Source organism: Amblyraja radiata, chromosome 6, assembly GCF_010909765.2.
Source record: "Amblyraja radiata isolate CabotCenter1 chromosome 6, sAmbRad1.1.pri, whole genome shotgun sequence".
Taxonomy (NCBI): Eukaryota; Metazoa; Chordata; class Chondrichthyes; order Rajiformes; family Rajidae; genus Amblyraja; species Amblyraja radiata.
In genome coordinates, this window is record NC_045961.1 from 35,790,239 (window position 1) to 35,810,883 (window position 20,645).

The following is a 20,645-nucleotide window of genomic DNA, read 5'->3' on the forward strand; positions in this document are numbered from 1 at the left end:
CTGTAAACTCTGATCTCACCAGGGACTAATTTACTGTTGTGTTTTGTTTAAAAAAAAAGTCAACACTGGTTCTGTTGTTTTGCACAATCCTGCAGGCATTGCCACTTTCATTTCACTGTACATCTTGTATGTGTATGTGACAAAGTTGACTTGACTTGACTAGAACATTGATTCAAATCATTGCAAAACTATGACAATTGTCTACAAAATTGCGATTGTGTCTTACAATAATAATACTACCTTAACATTTTATGTCTTACAGTGCCAGAGACTCAGGTTCGATCCTGACTACGGGTGCTGTCTGTACAACTCCCTGTGATCACGTAGGTTTTCCCTAGGTGCCCTGGTTTCCTCCCCGAACTCCTAAGACGTACAGGTTTGTAGGTGAATTGTTTTGGTAAATATTGTTAATTGTCCCTAGTGTGTAAAAATAATGCCAGTGCATGGGATCGCTGGTCGGTGCGACTTGGTGGGTCGAAAGGCCTGTTTCCTCGTTGTATCTCTAAACTAAACTCATTTAACTACTGTTCTTGGGATTCAATTTATGATGGCCACTGCTGTTAACTTTCATTGGATGCCCAGGTTGAGCAGGTGGTCCAAGCCTTATGTGAGGTGGGGGGGTTCATATATTGAGGAGATCTCTGTGGTTCATTTGGGAGTTGTAGTTCACATTAAGCTGGATGAGCAGGCGGAAGGGGATAAATGAACTCCTGCCAAGTATTGGCTTTGATGGTTAGTGATCTTGCTGCTATGAGCTTTGAATAACAACATTTTATCCATTTTCAAATCAATTTCTATAACTAGGGAATTGAACGGCAAGAACGCAATTCACAGGAAGGAGAATGTGCTTGGGTAATGGACACAGAACTAACAGAAAACACCAAGGTTATATTTAAACCTATTCCAATGGTAGAATCTAGTTTATGAGCTTTTACTTGTAATCAGCCTACAGTAAACAATGTTCAATGCAAAGTGGAGTCTGGCAGATTTAATTAAACTACAGAAACATTCATTACTGTGTAGCTTACTGCTTTTACAGGTAGCTTTTAGTAATGAATTGGAAGACCTTGTAAATGTTTCTGCTGCCACCTTGTGGGAAGAGATGTACTTAGCTTTTATTTAACTTTAAAGTTGGACCACATAAAGTTGCAGAATCCTTTATCAACAGGAAATAATTAGTGAAGAGATTGTTACAATTCTGAATCATCACAATTAATTGCCATGGTGCTCATTGAATTTGTTTTCAGAAAATTAATCCAGTCCTCTGTCTTGTTTCAACATACAAAACTATGCTGCTGTCTTTAGAAACAGGAGACCACTTATGCTGACATTTTATGTAAAAAACAAACTTCTGGAGGTATTCGGCAGTCAGGCAGCATCTGTGGAGGGAAATGGATCACCACCATTTCAGGTTGGGAGCTACCTTCAGTGAAACATTATCTGAGTATTTCTCTCCATAGCTGCTGCCTAGCCTGCTGAGTTCCCCCAGCAGTTTGTTCATTGCTCCTGCTGCTTTCAAAAGACAGATTTGTTCTGGACAGTGATTTTTGGCCTGAACTCAGCCAGGCAAGTGGAGAGTTTCTGTCTTTGGTCTCTTGCACGTGGTGAAGATGTACAACCTGCTGCAGAATAATAAAGAATGTCTAAATATGAACGTCAATAATGAAAGTTAATAAGTGTGGATAAACCCCTTGCCTAAAAAAGGAGGTTGTTGGATTTTTCTCATTTATTCTGATCTAACTATGTATGTAAATAAAAAATAGAAACAGTAGGCCATTCAGTTTCTTATGCCTGCTCTGTCCTTCAACGTGATCATGGATGATCTTCAGCAACACATTCCCCACACTCGCCCGAGACCCTTGATTCTCTTAATACGAATTAATATTTTAATTTGAAACCATGTCTGCATTGAACATTTGTTCAATGTGAGGATGATTATGAAATTGAGATAGTAACTACCACAATCCTCCTGGACCAAAGAATTCTAGATTCCATACCCTATAACTGCAAGCAATTTGCAATAAAAGACACCCAGGTCCTTTGCAAATGCAGTACTCACATTTAAAACGTCGATGCTATCTTTTTTCCATTTGCTTTAGCTACAATTTAACTTTAGTTTTAGAGATATAGCACGGGAACAGGCCTTTGACCCACCGAGTCTACGCCAACCAATGATCCCCGTATATTAACACTATCCTACACACTTGGGACAATTTACTCAACCTACAAACCTGTAAGTCTTTGGAATGTGGGAGGAAACCGGAGCACCCAGGAAAAACACACACTGTCACGGGGAGAATGTGCAAATTGAGTACAGACAGCACCTGTAGTTAGGATCGAACCCAGGTTTCTGGAGCTGTAAGGCAGCAAATCTAATGCTGACCACCGTTACTTCATTGACCATTACAGATCGGTACCATTCTTTTTCCGTTCAGTTCAATTTTGTTTGCTTTAAACAGTTCAGCATTAAATCTGCTCCATGTTCATTAAGCTGAATATTATTCATCAATTCAAATTCCCCAGCATGTTAAGAGCTAGAAAACACATTCCACTGAAATTAAAATTTAGTTCTCAAGCTATTCAAATCATGTCAAATGTCATTGTATATTTTTAGGACAATTAGAAGGGAAAAATTCAGTCGGAACAATCTTGTTTGTAGATTTTCTTTTAATATGAAATTAATGGACAGATAAAAGGAAAGATGGGACTAATTTCTGCAGCGGTGATCCCTGGCTGTCTTAAAAGTCTAGGATTTTGCAGCTCTTCCATGAATGTCACAGAGGATCAGGAAACAGTTTCTGCAGAAATTAACCTTCAGCAATGCTATAAAAGGTGGTTGATCCATAGCTCAGTTTCAGTAGTAAAATTACTCTGTTTAGAGGCGGTCAAAAACCTTTAAAATGATGGGTACTCATCTTCAGAAAATTCTGTGCTTGCTGCAAATAGTTCTGGTGAGTAACAACTTAATGGCTCACGCCCTGCAAAAAGTGCACGAAAAGCTGCTGGCATGCTTGCGTTAATTTTTAAATCTTTTCTAATCTGAAACCCTTGAGGAACTGCTGGTTCCTGTTTATCTATTCTCTTTTGAAATACTTTTGAGTTCCGTACTTTCTGCTGAAATGATTGTGTGGGATAATTTCCTACAGGTGTCCTTTTCATACATAGATGGCCTCTAAACTGGTTGCTGCTGTCATTCTCTTTGTTGCTCTCTGTTGTAGCCTTTGAGTCAGTTTGTGTAGCAGCAGCACCAGTACAAGATACACTTTTAAATGATTTAAAACGTGACCTGTGGACATCAGACACACATGAAGAAAAACGAGATATTATTTGAGTTTTGATCGTTGAAGGCGGAATCCATTCTTCAGAATCACTTACATATGATTTGTTGACTGAGCTTTTGTCCAATAAAGAAGACTTTGATGAAACAGAAATCTGGAATCTTTGAGACATTCTTTGAATTTGATGGGATTGCTGCTTAAGGTTATCGTTTTTATTAAAACCTACTTGTTTGTGTTTAAAAGCAGCGTCCTTTGGATTGGTCCTAACATATGGTGATATCTTGAAAGTGCTTTTTTCTCCCAACCTAAACATTTTTAAACACTTAACTCGTGAAACGGGTGTAGACTGAGAAAATGGAATGTAGTCCTGTGAATCTGAAAAGTCACATTTAGGTAGTATCTGCAAATCATTTTCAGAACTGTTATTGTTTTGGTTTGCTATTGCATTAACAGCTGCATCTAAACAATACAGGGAAGTACTACATGGCTCTTCATTGGGCTTACAGGTTGTACTGGATGCTTTAAATGCAGATCTCTGAGATGAAATACTCTGGTTTCTACTGGGACATAATGGTGGTTCCTCTTCACCGGCTCCTGCATCACTGAAGAGTTCTCCAGAAACATCATATTCTTCAAAGCCGGTGCACAAATTGTGGAACAAGCAGTTTTCATTTTTACACACAGTCAGCAGCTGAGATCTCCCTCCAGCTTCCTGGTCACTTTTATCATAGTCCTGTTCTTCATCTTGAATCACACTGTTAAAGTTTTCCTCCATATTTTGCAACCACTTAGCAGAAGGCAACGGTGTCTGAAATTTATCCCTTCTTGGTGCAGAAGACTCATTTGTACGTGGTTTGTTAACTGTAATATCTTCAGGACAAGTTGGGAAATTTAAATGTTCACCCATTTGGTCCGCTTGATGGTTGTGCATCTTTGATTGGATCGTCTGAACAGGATTAGAGCTGTCGTTAACTGCATTTATGGGACTTAGGAAGGTACTGCAAATCTTTCCAACTGCCTCTCGGTTGAGTGTGTGTACAGCACAAGAATCATAACCTGACCATGGGGGCAATGATCTTGGTGGAGAAACCAGTTTCTCTGTGACATTTTTGAAACTATCCGTAAGGATAAGATGTTCTACGGTATCATTCTGATTGTTAGAATCACTTCCGTAGGATGTTTTTTTATTTCTGGTTTTACCAAATTCCAACAATTTGGGCGTGGTAGAATCAGTACCCTGTTGTCTGGATTTTCTCTTCTGCTCTTGGACACCGGAATGGTTAGCACTTTCCAGGCTCTTTGAAAACCAGGAAGGAGTGGCACCATCACTAGCATTCACCCCGGTGGGCAATGTGTTTTCTTCATCACCTCTCTCCAGATTTCCTTCCACTTTTGCCAAAAATTCACCCAAACTTTCTGAAAAGGGTAATTCATCCCATAATATAGTCATTGCAATCCAGTTTACTGCAACTTTTGTCCAAGGGCAAGATGACATTGTCCTTCCGATCGGGCAAAGAGTCCCCATACTTCTGTATGCTAAACGTTTGGATGTCCACACTTGACTCCAACTCTAAACTAAAATCATAATATTGATGTGTACATTCATTACAGGGTAGCCTGTATAATTCTACACTCGATGGGAGACTTTGTATTGTACTTGTACCGCAGCCATTGATATCACTACTTTGCGAAACCGAAGTAGCAAAAGCTGAAGATTTTCTTTTGTCATACTTCCTTCCACTGGTTGATCCCTCTACATGATCAAGAGATGTGATGCTCCTCTTTAAGCCAACCCTGCTGGATCTTACAATTAACTCTTCAACTGTAACGCATTCACCAGAAGTGAAAGTAAGTTCAAAATCGTGCTGCCAAGGGTTTGGTAATTGATTAGCAGCAGTTACCTCTGTGCACGGTTGTGTGTTACCAGAAAGCAAGCTCAAACTGTTGATCTTCGGCGTAGATTGGCTATTGGTATTAAATGGACTGGCAAATGGTAGTGAGTTGGAAGACAAATCTTTTAGACTGGTTGAATCCAAGAGTTTCTTGTAGTAATTAATCACAGTGCAGCCATAGATTGTGCTGTTTGGTACTGCTATTTGGCAGGCTATTAGGTGTTTGTTATATCTACTTTTCCCGAAGGTTGATTGCAAGAGACTTGAAGAAAATGACAGTACACCAGTTTGAGATTCGGATGCCTAAGAAGAAAGGCACATGCTATTATACAAACCACTTGTACAATCATGCATTTTTCAACATCAAAAGTACAGCATCTACAAAAGTTTAATTGTAGCTGAAGATTATAGGAAATGAAATAGATATTGACCAAGTTCCTTCCATGAAGCATTCTTGAAACCACACAAATAACATAATGGGAGGAACAGTCCAATCAGTGCCCCGAGTATGTTCCATGCAAGACCATGACTATTCCAGTCTTGGCCTCAACACCACTGATCATTCCTCTGTACTCCTTTGCAGTTCCAATGTCTGTCGATCTTTATGGTGACTATAATCAATGGCTTCATCTCCAAGCTGTCAAGCGTAGACATTTTCAACTTGGGGGAACATTCTCTGCATTATCCCTACAAATCACTCGCAGAATCTTGTATGATCCGGTCAAATTCAATTAAGATTTTTTTCTTTAAAGGACTCAGGAACATATTAAAACCTCTCCTCCACTGTCACCTATGCAAATATATCCTTTGTTAAACAGACAAAAACTGTCTGGTACTCCACTGTCGGTCTCACCGGCGCTCTGTAAAATTGTATCAAAACTTCCCTATGTTTACACTTCAACATTCCATTAGTCTTCCTAAACCACTGTACCTGCACGCCAACCTCTTGCATTCTGTACTAGGGCCCCCGATCCCTGTGCACTACACCAGTTTGTACTCTTGCTGCATTTCAATATGTTTCTTCATTCTAACTTCCACGTTAGATTAATTTTCTAAATGAACTGATAGATCTTCTCAATAATGGATTCCAACACTTTCCCCAAAGACAGTTGTTTTTAAAGTTCCCATTCGTACTGGGATACCAATAGAATCTATCCTTTATATTCCCCATTATTAATTCTCCAGTATCATCTACAGAATATTTACTCTTCCTTTTTACTGTAAACCTTTGATAAAACAGCACTTTTGGGACATTATTGGTGCCGGACTAGATTTCCCAGGTGATGGGACTTTTCTCCTCTGACAGCAACATCACATTTTTTTAACGTTGTGTTTTTTCATACAACAAATTTCTCGTGAATCCAATGAGTTACAACTATGATCAAAAACTGACTCGTCCTGCAAAACTATTTGCGTTCCTGACCCAGACCGGCTCCAGCCACTCATCAATCAACACACCTAATAACACTTGTCCGAACTTGCATATCAGTTGAAGTTTTGCAGAGTAAGCAAATTTATTGTATAAATGCGTGAACTGGATATCGAATCTGGATACCGATTATTTATTTTCCATGCCTGTGGAAGCTGTTATTTGCTTGTTCACTCCCATACACCATCTTCTGCCTCATTACAAGAATAGAATCTAGCATAACAAAACCAGCTATTTCTCATTTTCATATCCCTTTTATCACCACCATTTAAAACCAACTGGCTACAACATGCAAAAAGCACGTCATAGATGATTCACTCATGAATACACACCCTACATTGTTCCTTCTAACAAATCATTTTAGTCAAATGGTGCCGATGTTAATCTCAGTCATTTACATAAATTGAATGATAATTGTTCCCAATGTACTGCAAAGGAAATTAATTATTGGTTGGGCTGAGGTTACAACATAAACTACAGAAGTACCAAATAATAAAAGTCAAGGTCATTTGGCTCCTTTTGATATTTTTGTTTGGAGGGGCGCTAATGAGAAGAATATTCCATCTTTGTTTTTCTCTCCTTGGGATTTTGTTATTCATGTTGCTTCTCCAAGACATGGCACTTGTGGAGATACGGTATCCCATAGCATGATGCACAAGGCATCACAATTATATGACAATCAGCAAATGTGTTTGTTTTTGCTTATTTTACGTTATCCCCTGTAGTTAAACTTTGATTTTTCTTAATCAAAGCAGTATGAATAAAAAGCAAAAAATAAAGTTGCTGATCATAACTGTGGAAAGAAAAGGGGACATAAGTTTTAAAATTAAAACAGAAAATGCTTGACAGTGAAAGTGTTAACATTTCAGATCAATGACCTTTGTCAGAATTTTGTTTTTCTGCTTGGAAAGTCCAGATTAGCTTTTTTTTTTTTTATAAAGGTTTGAAGAAACTGTTTTCTGGAACTGAAAAATTGCTGACCTGCGTGATCAGACTTCCGGAGTGAAAAAAAAAAAGGATTTTTTTTTAAAGCTAGCAATTTATGTTTAAATGTTTTGGTATCAAAGAGACAAACACACGTAATTAAACCAGAAGCAATTCTGTACAATATTAAAATATCCATATCTTGCTTTTCATTATCAAGTTACTTTTGGGAACACCTATTTAAGGAAACAACTCAAAACAAACATTAATTATACAAATTTCACCTACAGTGCCCTCCATAAAGTTTGGGACAATGACCCATCATTTATTTAGTTGCCTCTTTACTCCACAATTTGAGATTTGTAATAGAAAAAAAATCACATGTGATTAAAGTGCACATTGTCATATTTTATTAAAGGCCATTTTTATACATTTTGGTTTCACCATGTAGAAATTACAGCTGTGTTTATACATAGTCCACCCCCCCTATTTCAGGGACTATGATGTTTGGGACACATTATGGGACAAACCATAATGTTTGGGACACATGGCTTCACAGGTGTTTGTAATTGTTCAGGTGTGTTTAATTGCTTCCTTCATGCAGGTATAAGAGAGCTCACAGCACCCAATCTTTCCTCTAGTCCTTCCATCACCTTTGAAAACTTTTATTGCTCTTTATCAACATGAGGACCAAAGTTGTGCCAATGAAAGTCAAAGGACCCATTATGACACTGAGAAACAGGAATAAAACTGTTAGAGACATCAGCCAAACCTTAGGCTTACCAAAACCAACTGTTTAGAACATCATTAAGAAGCTTACTAATCGCAAAGGGACTGGAGGGCCAAGGAAGACCTCCACAGCTGATGACAGAAGAATTCTCCCTATAATAAAGAAGAATCCCCAAACCTGTCTGACAGATTAGAAAAACATTTCAGGAGTCGGATGTGGATTTGTGAATGACCACTGTCTGCAGAAGACTTCATGAACAGAAATACAGAGGCTACACTGCAAGATGCAAACCACTGGTTAGCCGGAAAAATAGGATGGCCAAGTAAAGCCCCTTTCACGACCTAATTCACGAACTCTGCCACGGTTGCCCTTGACTCGTACTCGCAGCATGGTCGCCACGAGGTCGTAGGTAGGTCATAGCAGGTCGTGATGCTAGTAGAAGGTACTCGTGGCTTCAAGATGATTGTGGTGTTTTTTCTAGCCTGATAAAAAATGTCCACAGATAAAAAAAAAAGGTTGGCATGGAAAAAACTCTATACTTTTTACTCGTAGGTAGGTCGTAGTAGGTCGTGATGCTAGTCGTAGGTAGTCGTAGGTGGTCGGAGGCAGTCAAAGGTAATAGCTCCTGGGTGAAAAAAGGTCAATAGAAAAAAAAGGTTATTTAAACAGCAGAACGTCACCTCTTTCACTCCAAGGCATGTTTATTCATAGCTGGAGAGTTTTTTGGAGAGGAGACTTGTGTTTTAGAGATGGCACCAAAAAGGCAGCAGCGCAGGGGGAGGACACAACCCTTAAAAAAAAAAAAAAAAAACGGCCATGCAGGTGTTACCCACCCAGGAGGTGATGCCACAGGAGGTGATAGTGCAGGAGGAGGTAGCCATGCATGAGAGACCCCTGGAGGAGGAGATCAGGGTGATAGTATACCAGCACCACCCCATCCTTCACTGCCTCACTTGAAAGCAGCAAAGCAGCCCTTTCTCCTGTGTCTGACACAGTATCGGAGGCAGATGCCCCATTGGTGGTGATGGAGGGCTGGAGGAAGGTTATGCCCTAAACCTTCACCAGGCAGCAGGAGGGGGCCTTGAGGAATGGTTCCAGCAGAATGCCATCCTGTACGAAAAGGAAAATGAGGGGGACAGGGACAAGAATGGCATGGTTGCCATCCACTGCCCCACATGTGTGCTTAAAGTTCCATCTTTTGTCAAAGCCCAGCACCACTCTCTTCCCGTCATCTGGTGTACTGCGACAGCCCATCACATCATCTCCATCCACCCATTGAGACCTCTTCTTGTGCTTCCTCTTCACCCTTGCTCTTCCCCTTCTGCCTTTCTTAAAAGGCTGCTGAAGCAAAAGGGCTACTGCAATCAGCAGTAAAACTTACATGGTCGAAGCCAGTCTTCAACATAGTCGAAGGAGGTCTTCTTCATAGTCGTGGGAGGTCTTCAACAGTCGTAGGAGGTCGTACACATGGTCATGGAGGTCGTAGGTTACCGCGACCTTCATTTTTTCCCGGTCATTTAAGGTTGTCGGAGGTCACGAATTAGGTCGTGAAAGTGGGACAGGGGCTTTACTGTTTGCCAAGAAGTACTTGAAAGAGCAACCATAGTTCTGGAAAAAGGTCTTGTGGACAGATGAGACGAAGATGAACTTGTATCAGAGTGATGGCAAGAGAAAGGTATCGTGGAGAGAAGGAACTGCCCAAGATCCAAAGCGTACCACCTCATCTGTGAGGGAACGGTGGTGGGGGTGTTATGGCCTGGGCATGTGTGGCTGCTGAAGGTACTGGCTCACTTATCTTCATTGATGATACAACGGCCGATGGTAGTAGAATAATGAATTCCGAAGTGTATAGACACATCCTATCTGCTCAAGTTCAAACAAATGCCTCAAAACTCATTGGCTAGCGGTTCATTCTACACCAAGACAATGATCCCAAACATACTGCCAAAGCAACAACTGAGTTTTTCCAAGCTAAAAAATGGTAAATTCTTGAGTGGCCAAGTCAATCACCGGATCTGAACCTAATTGAGCATGCCTTTTATTTGCTGAAGAAAATCTGAAGGGGACTAGCCCCCAAAACAAGCATAAGCTAAAGATGGCTGCAATACAGGCCTGGCAGAGCATCACCAGAGAAGATACCCAGCAACTGTTGATGTTCATGAATCGCAGACTTCAAGCAGTCATTGCATGCAAAGGATATGCAACAAAATACTAAACATGACTACTTTCATTTACATGACAATGCTGTGTCCCAAACATTATGGTGCCCTGAAATGGGAGGGACATTGTATAAACACTGCTGTAATTTAGACATGGTGAAACCAAAATGTATAAAAATGGCCTTTATTAAAATCTGACAATGTGCACTTTAACCACATGTGATTTTATTTCTATTACAAATCTCAAATTGTGGAGTACAGAGGCAAATAAATAAATTATGGGTTTTTATCCGAAATGTTCTGGAGGGCACTGTATGCCCCAAAAATTGCATTGTGCATTATTTTATGAAGTATTCAAACTCATTAGACATTTGTATCTTTTTATACTGTCAAATACAAATAACATTTATAAAAACCACCATTGTCCAAAACTAGCTCAATGATTTCAACAATTAAATACTGTATATATTAAGCCAAACGCACATCTTTGGTTGATCAGAACTATTATTATCTAATTGAAAAAGATTAGTGTTATTTCTAAAATTCAGAAAACATAACCAACGGCTCTTCCTGTTTGGTGAAGAAAGCAAGTCTAGTCATATGAAATATTTAACCAATACAGTAATTACCTTTACTCCAAATATAAAGTTTCTCCCAATAAAACAGTGTTCCACGGCTTGGACCAACAAATCGCGAACCTTCTCACCCTCCGGCTCTTGCAGTTCCTTCTTCAAATCTTCACAGTATCTGTTTGAAATTCAATACCCGTCCTAAGTTGTATTCATAAATATTTGCAGAAGATGTGCATAGGTTCAAATGTACGAGGGTCAGGCACTGCGATAGACAACGCTTGCATTGGGCACACTGATAACTTAAAAGTGTCACCAAAGCATCACTGTGTGGTTTATGTGTAGTATGGTAGTTAAACTGTTACTTGAAGTGTACTTGATTTGAAAATCGTGTTAATTATTTTGCTAATAGTGATATTTTCCTTTTATCTAATACATTTTGTGAAAAATAGTTTGGGTTACTGAAATGTGGGCAGTATGAATTGCACTGTATTCTTGTTATACATGACCAACATTGATTTGCATTTTCAAATAAAAGATTCTAGAATCATGCTGATAATGTTCTTCAATTGTAGATTGGGACAAAATGTACAGGAAACTGGCTGCATTAGAATACAACACGCCAGTGTGTGGAGCAGTAAAGTTATGTGACACTTATTAAACACTAACATGTGACTGCAGTACCAGCTGTTATTTACTCTGTGTCCATGGCAAGGGGTGGCAAGGACGCACGACAGAGATTGCCATTCAAGCCGATACTCATAAGCCAGGAAACAAATGCAGACAGAAGGAGATAATCTAAAAGTCCCATTTTATGGAAATTGAAATGAAAATGAAGCATGCATGATAGAAGTTTAAAATAGCAACTTTAGCTAATTGTTTTGCTCAAGTATTGGCACTGTTCTGGCCAAGTGGTTAACTAGGATTTTCACGTCAGTAGTATGGCAAAAAAGTTGCAAAAAATTCACTTGGCTAATGAGAAGCCGGATTTAGTGCATATTCTAGCAAGTAATCTGTTTTGTTATTAAAAGATGACACTTCACTTTTGTCACTCTAGTTTTTACCATGGACATTACCAATTAATATTTCTATAATTTTTGCTGGCTTCAGACTGAATAGATAAGTAGGTCCATCAAAGACCTTGAAGCCTGGCTCACCAAAGTCGACAAGTCAGGTCTCCCTGGCAGATTCAAGGCCTGGATCTATCAGCATTCCATCCTGCCCCAAGTCCTGTGGCCTCTGCTGGTTTACACTGTTCCATTGACCACAGTTGAGTCCCTCAAAAGGAAGATCAGCAGCTTTCTCAGCAGGTGGCTTGGCCTTCCCCGCAGCCTCAACAGTGCTGCACTGTATGGGACCAGTAACATCTTGCAGCTCCTATTCAGTCTACGATGCCCTACCAAGACCAGCTAACCTCCACGTCTGGGGCAAGAGCGAGACACCTTCCTGCCCCCTTGGCTCTGGAAGAGGATCATACATCTCCTCAGCATCTGCCCAAAGTCCCTTGGGGAAGGTCGCTATCGGTGGCGCCATGACCGGGTGCTCGAGGTGGTTGCTGAGAGCATAGCCACTGCCATCGGTAACAGCAAACACCACCACGCCCCAAAGTAATCAATCACTTTTATCAAAGCTGGAGAGAAGCCTCGACCAAAAACAAGGACGGGCCTCCTCTACACAGCCACTGACTGGCAGCTGCACGTCGATCTGGGCAAACAGCTGAAATTTCCACAGCACATCACAGCAACATCACTCCGGCCAGACATGATCATCACCTCCGAAGTGACAAAACAGCTGATCATTCTGGAGTTACCAGTGACTGGGGAAGAGTGTATTGAAGAGGCTAACGCGAGGAAACGCGCGAAGTACCAGGAACTGGTGGAGATGTGCCAGGGCAGCGGCTGGAAGACATACTATGAGCCCATAGAGGTGGGCTGTAGAGGCTTTGCAGGATGCTCACTCTGCAAAGTCCTCAACCAATTGGGCATTACGGGGCTGGCAAAGAAGAGGGCCATTCAATCTGCAAGTGAAGCCGCAGAGAAAGCCACTAGGTGGCTTTGGATTAAGAGGGCTGATCCGTGGGCGGTTGCTGCTGGGTCGCAAGTCGGGGCCTGATCAACCCCGGGCGGGTCGCCTGGGCGAGGGTGTCTGATGTGAGATGCGAAACACCCGATGACCCCAGGTCACATCACTGAGGATGCATCCCAGCGCATCTAGTGGATGTATCTTTCACACTGTCTGCACTTTGGATCTGGCATCGTCATATGCTAGAAAAACATTTTGTAGTTTCTCCTGAACCCAAGGGGAAAAAAAGGTAGAAGAATCATCTCAAAGTATTTTTCAAAGCTGAAAGAGTGTTTTTATTTTGGTTCAATTGCTAAATATCTAACTATCATACTGCAATACTATTCTGTTACAACAAGTGAAATTAATTTAGAGAAAGTCTGATGGTTTTAATGCCATAAATGGTGTCACACAAAACTTCACAATTTAAAATTTTACCTGTTTAAAAATCCTGCTGCTGCTCCAAAATAAGGTTCAAGGCAGCTCCCAAACACAGTGATAATAAATATGTCACATTTTCCTGCAACTTTTACAGAAAGTCTGTATCTGTAATTTACATTTTGTGCTATTGGCAAACAGTTGCATTTTAAGCATTGGAATCTACAATAAAAAGGAGATTGAATTATGTTGTTTCACAAGACGTACGTTTACAATACTACAACCAGAAAATCATTCAGAAGATACACTCACAAATATCAAAGATTATAAAATGGGATTTCTGCTCAAAGCTAAACCTGAATAAGTACAAGAGCAAAGTACTGCAAATACTTAGACTAGGGGAAAAAAAACATGGTGGAAACACTCAGCAGGCCAGGCAGCACCTATGGTATCAAATAGCATGAACATTCAGGCCATTAACCTTTCGTCAGATTGGGATGGTTTATTTAGAGATTCAGCGTGGAAACACAGAAAATTCCTTCTCTTGACTCCATCTACATCTCACGCTGCCTCAGCAATACCGCCAGCCTAATTAAGGATACGTCTCACCCAGGTCACTCCTCCCCTCTCCCATGGAGCAAGATGTACAGAAGCTTGAAAACAAAAACCTCCAGATTCAGGGAGTTTTTTCCCCAGCTGTTACTTGGCAACGGAACCTTCCTCTCACCAGCTAAAGTGTGGTCCTGACCTCCCACCTACCCCATTGGAGACCTTTGAACTATCTTTATTCAGACTTTATTGCAGTTAATCTTACAATAATGTTGTAATTTTATCCTTTATCTGAGTGCTCTGGACTGCTTGATTGTAATGTGAAGGAAGGAACTGCAGATGCTGGTTTAAACCGAAATAGACACAAAGTGCCGGAGTAACTCAGCGGGGACAGGCAGCATCTCTGGAGAGAAGGAATGAGTGTTGTTTCATGTCTGACCAAGGGTCGCAACCCGAAATGTCACCCATTCCTTCTCTCCAGAGATTCAGCCTGAGTTACTCCAGCACTGTCTATCTTCATCTTGATTGTAATCACGTATTGTCTTTTTGACTGGATAGCATGCAAACAAAAGCTTTTTACTCAACTTGCAAACGTAACTAAACTAAACCAAATCAAACTAAACTAGTGTCAGATATCGTTGATATTAAGGAAGGAAGATGTTTTCAAATCACATGGAAGTAGGTTTAGATAAAGGAAGAATAGACAAAGTAGCGAAAATGGGGAATTCTCCATTTGTTGTTTATTTCAATCTGCAATTTTTGTTTTACAGCTACATACCTGCCATGATTAAAAAATAACCGAGTGCCACATTTTTGACAAGCTGGATACAGAAAACATGTGTCATGTAGACACAATATGGAAGCAGCAACAAAGGATCTTTTCCCATTCATGAGCTTCCTGAGAGACAAGAATGTCACAAAAGAACATAATTAATAATTTGTATTCTAGTTAGTTATAATACTTGAATTAAAGAAAAATGCATGGTGCCACTTCTAATGGTTCTTCATAACTGAGTGATTAATATCAGTGCACCCTTATCCAAAGTTGTTCAGTTGACTGAATGATTGGTTCTGAATGTCCGTTATAAATTTCAGTTGGTCAATGTTACTTTCTTGCATTGGTGCTTTGAAATACAATCCACCTGGGAATTGTTACCAATCATGTCCAGTTGAAATGAAACCACCATCCCAATAATCTGTAAGTTATGTGTAAAGCATTCCATAGGAAATGGGAAATACAGGCATAGCATAAAGCAGTGGCAAAACTCCCCCCCCCTTATAATCTTTCACAGGACATTCTGTGATTCCTAAATAAGAATAGGGTGATTGCACGAAAGGTCACTGGGTCATAGGGCTCGACGCACGGAGCCGCTAAATCCAACTGGAAGATATCCATCACTTCCGGTATATGTTATTAATGCTAGAAATGCATACTTTCCTACCTGTTAACAACCGCCAAAATGTTGAATTTTTGCACTGAAAAAAATTGTGGGAGTCGGGGTAAGTGTGAGAGACATGTACCCAACTTCAGAATTCCAAACGTGAAGCGAAATTAAGGTATAGAGAAGCGAGAACTGAAGGGACAACAACAGCTAAAGTGCTTGGTACACATTGAAAATATTGGTAATTATCGCGTTTGCTCACTGCATTTCATCAACTAAGGCATTATTTGTGTTTTTTCTTGATTCATTTGGCATCTAAAAATTCTCAGAAGTGATAAATCTGGCTGTAAATTTTTCTTCAGATGCGTTTTCATTTTGTATGTAAAAACCCACGAGAACCATGGGCGGTTTAAAAAATTACAGCCAGATTTATCATTTCTGAAACTTTTTAGATGCCAAAGGAATCAAGAAAAAACACAAATAATGCCTTAGTTGATGAAATGCAGTGAGCAAACGGCCAATGTTCGCCACGCACTCTGGCTGTTGTTGTCCCTTCAGCTCTTGTTTCTATCTACCGTCATTTCTCCTCACTTTTGGAATTCGTTTGGAAGTAGGCTAAATGTAGTAGTCTCACACGCTTATCCCGATTTCCATAATTATTTACAGCGCAAAAATTGACAATTTCAGCGGGTTTTAACGGGCTCGCTACGCTGGAAACAATGGTAAGTGCCTACCTGCAGTTCATCGCGTGTAATCCATTTGGAGTAGCCTAGCAACAGTACGGGTCATGAGTCATGACCCGACTGCCGGAGGGGGGGGAGAAGCAAAAACATTGAGAATTGATTGGTCATGCAATTAGGTGTAAGCAACCCAAACAGTTGCTGTTCCTCTGGTTTGCTTGTGGCCTCCCTTTGGCAATGGAGGAGGGCACACAGAAAGGTCAGTTTGGGAAGGAGGAGGATAGTTAAAATGGTTAGCAATTGGGAGATCAAGGAGGCCTTGGCAGATGAGTGCAATGTTTGGCGAAATGGTCGCTGAGTCTACGCTTAGTCTTGCCGAAGTAAGGGAGGCCACATCGGGTGCACCAAATGCAGTGATACCCATTTTCCTCTTCCACCTAATCCTTCCTCTGGCTTCACAGTTCACACCTCTTCAATCCTTAGTGAGTGTCATACTGTGTGGAAACAGGCCCTTGCTTCCTCATTTCCCAGCTCTACCCATATTGCCTCAGCAGACAAACCCTCCAGTATGTATCCTCTGAGTACCTCCACGAGTCTCCCAGATTGGTAGCATAACTCCTCCACTTTTGCCTCAGTCTCACTCACATTTGGTTTATCCAAAGCAGAGGAGACCAATTTGTGAGCATTGAGTTCAAGTGAATTGCTACTGTTTGGCTCCTTGGATGGTGGGATCAGTCCCATCGGCTCTGACAACTGACTTTGGGCTGAGACATTGTGCCACCTATGCCCTACATAAACTCAGTGAACTGCACTTTATCCTCTGTCTGGACAAGTTGATGCCCTCAATACTGAGCATTTTATCCACTATAATTTAAGTTTGTTTTTTCGTGCTTTTCATTTCAGTTACAAGCAGTCTGCCTTTAAAACAATGGTTATCTTGGCAACTGTCGCTTGCAAATTATCAGGCATTTCTTCTACCTTCTTCGTTATTTTTTGCAAGTTAAAACGTCTCCAGCTCTGAGGGTCACTAATCCGAAATTCAGTTGCTCTTTCCGCAGACATTACCTGGCTTGCTGAGATGCTCTAGCATTCTCCGCTTTATTTCAGTTCTCCAGCATCGGGACACTGTTTGCATTTTGCTGCCTCTTGATACTCACGGTGTCCTCCTCGCCAAAGATCCTATAGCTACAAGATCTTTGCTCCTCGCCCTCCAGGGCCACATCCGCAGGTTGCGGGACCTTCGACTTTTGAAATTCCCGCCGGATGCGGTGCGTCCAACGGGGTTGGTCCGCGGCCTTTTGGGTCCCGGAGACGGGGACGCGGTGCTAACGGTCCGGAGCATTTCCGTTCCGGAGCTCCATCGGAACCTGCGGTCGGCAGTCGGCGTGGGTCGGGTTTCAAAGGTCGCAGGCAAAGATCCTATAGCAAGCAATAGGATGTTTGGTCGCAGGCTGCTCGACCTGGAGGCCACTTGGTCGGGTCCCGGCTTCAGTTTCTCGGGGCCTCTGACCAAAAAGCTGGTGTATGAAGCTCGTACAGTGCAGTTGTTAAACTGGGGAGGCGAGGGGAAGATGTGGGCTGTGTGTGTGTGTGTGTGGGGTCAGGGTCAAGTCAAGTGTGAGCAGAAATCCCTGAACACGCCGAAGATAGACACGAAATGCTGGAGTAACTCGGCGGGACAGGCAGGCAGCATCACTGGAGAGAAGGAATGGGTGACGTTTCGGGTCGAGACCCTTCTTCAGACTGGTCAGGGATAAGGGAAACGAGAGATATAGACCAAAGATACTAGAGGAGCTCCTTAATATCTTTGATATAGACGGCGATGTGGAGAGAAGAAGAACAATGAATGAAAGATACGCAAAGAAGTAACGATGATAACGGAAACAGGCCATTGTAAGCTGTCTGTAGGGTGAAAATGAGAAGCTAGTGCGACGGGTGGGGGAGGGATAGAGAGAGGGAGGGAAGTGAGATAAATCAATAGTCATACCACTGGGCTGCAAGCTGCCCAAGCGAAATATGAGATGCTGTTCCTCCAATTTGCGATTAGCCTCACTCTGACAAGGGAGGAGACCCAGGACAGAAAGGTCTGTGTAGGAATGGGAAGGAGAGTTAAAGTGTCCAGCAACCAGGAGATCAGGTAGGTTCAGGCAGGCTGAGCAAAGGTGTTCCGTGAAACGGTCGCCCAGTCTGCGTTTGGTCTCACCGATGTATAAGAGTCCACATCTTGAGCAACAGATACAGTAGATGAGGTTGGAGGAGGTGCAAGTGAACCTCTGCCAAAACTGAAAGGACTGTCGGTATCCCTGGACAGAGTCGAGGGGGGAAGTATAGGGACAGGTGTTGCGTCTTCTGTAGTTGCATGGGAAGGTACCAGTGGAGGCAGGTCTTTTGGGCGTGAAGGAATGATTTAACCAGTGAGTTGTCGATGGAACGGTCTCTGTAGAAGGCAGAAAGGGGTGGAGATGGGAAAATGTGGCTGGTGGTGGGATCCTGTTGGAGGTGGCGGAGATTTTGGAGGATTATGTGTTGTAAACTGAATGTTGAATGATATGGAAGATAGACACAAAGTTCTGGAGTAACTCAGCGGGTCAGGCAGTATCTTTGGAAAAAAAGGACGTGACGTTTCGGGTCGGGATCCTTCTTCAGACTGTTGAATTATTCATTGAACAGCTCCATCCAAGGCCGTAAAAAAATGCAGAGAATTGTAGACGCAGCACAGACCATCACCCAAACCAACTCCATCTACATTTCATGTTGTCTTGGCAAGGTCACCAGCATAATCAAGGACATGCCTCATCCCGGACACTCCCGATTCTCCCCTCTCATCAGACAAGAGGTACAGAAGTGTGAAAACGCACCCCTCCAGTTTCAGGGACAGTTTCTTCCCAGCTGTTGTCAGGCAACTGAACCATCCTATGACCAACAACCTCACAGACCCTTGGACTATTTTTAATCAGACTTTACTGGGTCGTATCTTGAATTAAATGTTATTCCCTTAATCTTCTATCTGTACATTGGACGCTTGATTGCAATCATGTGTAGTCTTTCTGCTGACTGGATAGCACGCATTAACAAAAACAAAAAAACTACCTTGGTAGATGTGACACCAAACTAAACTAAACTATATGTACTGACAATGGAACAATGAAATTCTGACTTGCAGCAGCATATTAGGCATAAACACAACAGACATAGATAATAAATAATAAACAAAAATTCAATAAATTAACAGTATTAGTGGGGGGAAAAAGTCCACAATGCAACCAAAGTAGTGTTGTGTCTTGTTCAAGAGCCTGATAGTTATTGGGAAGAAGCTATTCTTTAACCTGGTGGTTATGGTTTTCAGACTACTTTACCATCTTCCTTACAGTAATAGTGTAATGAGAGTGTGGCCAAGGTGATGTGGATCTTTGATGCTACTGGCTGCCTTTTTGAGGCAGTGCTTCCTGGAAATATCTTCGATGGTGGGAGATCCAGTACTTGTGATGGACCTGGCAGTGTCTGCCACTCTCTGTAATCTCTCATTCTGGGTGTTCGAGTTGCTGAACCAACGGCGTGACAAATATGCTTTCTACTGTTCACCTGTAGATTGAAAGGTAAGGAGGCTGTAAACATATTGACAGGTTACGTGAGTGGGAAAATGTGGGACAGGAGTTTTACTCTGTCTTCTACATTTACAATAGAGTAGACATATAATAATCACTGGTGGTACAGAATTCCTGACTTGGGACTATTTTTGCAATTGACAACAAAACATAACTTGTTATTTTGTAGTGAAATATCTTTACGTGCGATTGATACACCACACTATTTTTCATGTAACAGCTGACACTGGAATACTTTCTGCCCTTACATGCTCTGAGGTAAACTATTGATAACTGGGAGTCAATCCATCAATGATCCCATGAAGCAAGATGCCCAGGAATAACCAGTTCACAGGCCTCATTACACACCATCTCAGGAGTCCTACATTCTGCAGGTGAATGATCAGTTTACTCTTCCTGCTTGCTGCAACTCTTCTGTATCCTGTGCAGAAGTTCTGTGGCTGCATGGTCCTGTTTTAAATTAAAATCCCACTGCCATAAGCAGTAAATCCCACTTACATAAGCAGTAGAAGCTTGCAATGGCATTGATTTCTGCTGACCTGAACAAATGCTACTGCAGATCTCTTCCCCTTTCAGATATCTGGTATTACCTGTATCGAATTATTCTTTAATAATATTAATGCTCACTACCATGTCCGAGACACCGTTCTGCAGCCTGACATATTGTGGTCGTCCAGTCAGGTAGCTGGTGATCCAGGACACCATTGGAGCATCCACCCGCATCTTCGTCAATTTGCTCCCTAGCAATGCAGGCCGGATGGTGTTAAAAGCACTGGAGAAGTAAAAAAACATGACTCATAATAAAATCACAAACCGTTTGTGGTTTTAAACAATTCTATCAGTCCCATTCATTGGTATCTATCATGCTTAAAAGATATAATTGTAGTCCAAGTAACTATTTAGATATGATATTATTAAGGTGACCTAGCAAAGGGTTATGTGCGTGCAGTTGGTCTGATTAAGTGTATTCCTTCAAATAGGAGCCAAATTTATCTCTGATTTGAGTACA

General features: G+C 41.5%; 1 protein-coding gene across 4 annotated transcripts; it reads right to left on the minus strand.

Annotated features, from left to right (window-relative positions):
• Nucleotides 1-2,414: 2,414 nt before the first annotated feature.
• On the minus strand, nucleotides 2,415-17,773 carry ddias (DNA damage induced apoptosis suppressor). Of its 4 annotated transcripts, XM_033022535.1 has the most exons (6): nucleotides 17,243-17,773; nucleotides 17,189-17,197; nucleotides 14,748-14,867; nucleotides 13,481-13,642; nucleotides 11,042-11,159; nucleotides 4,583-5,473 (listed from the first exon to the last, which is right to left on the minus strand). In XM_033022535.1, exons 1-6 carry the CDS (start codon nucleotides 17,371-17,373, stop codon nucleotides 4,709-4,711), a joined length of 1,305 nt encoding a protein of 434 aa, XP_032878426.1. In that variant the 5' UTR covers nucleotides 17,374-17,773; the 3' UTR covers nucleotides 4,583-4,708. The 4 variants fall into 4 exon arrangements, with proteins under 4 accessions (XP_032878424.1, XP_032878426.1, XP_032878425.1 ...); XM_033022533.1 differs by having other exon boundaries at nucleotides 2,415-5,473; nucleotides 17,097-17,301; XM_033022534.1 differs by having other exon boundaries at nucleotides 17,189-17,773.
• Between the last annotated feature and the right edge of the window lie 2,872 nt (nucleotides 17,774-20,645).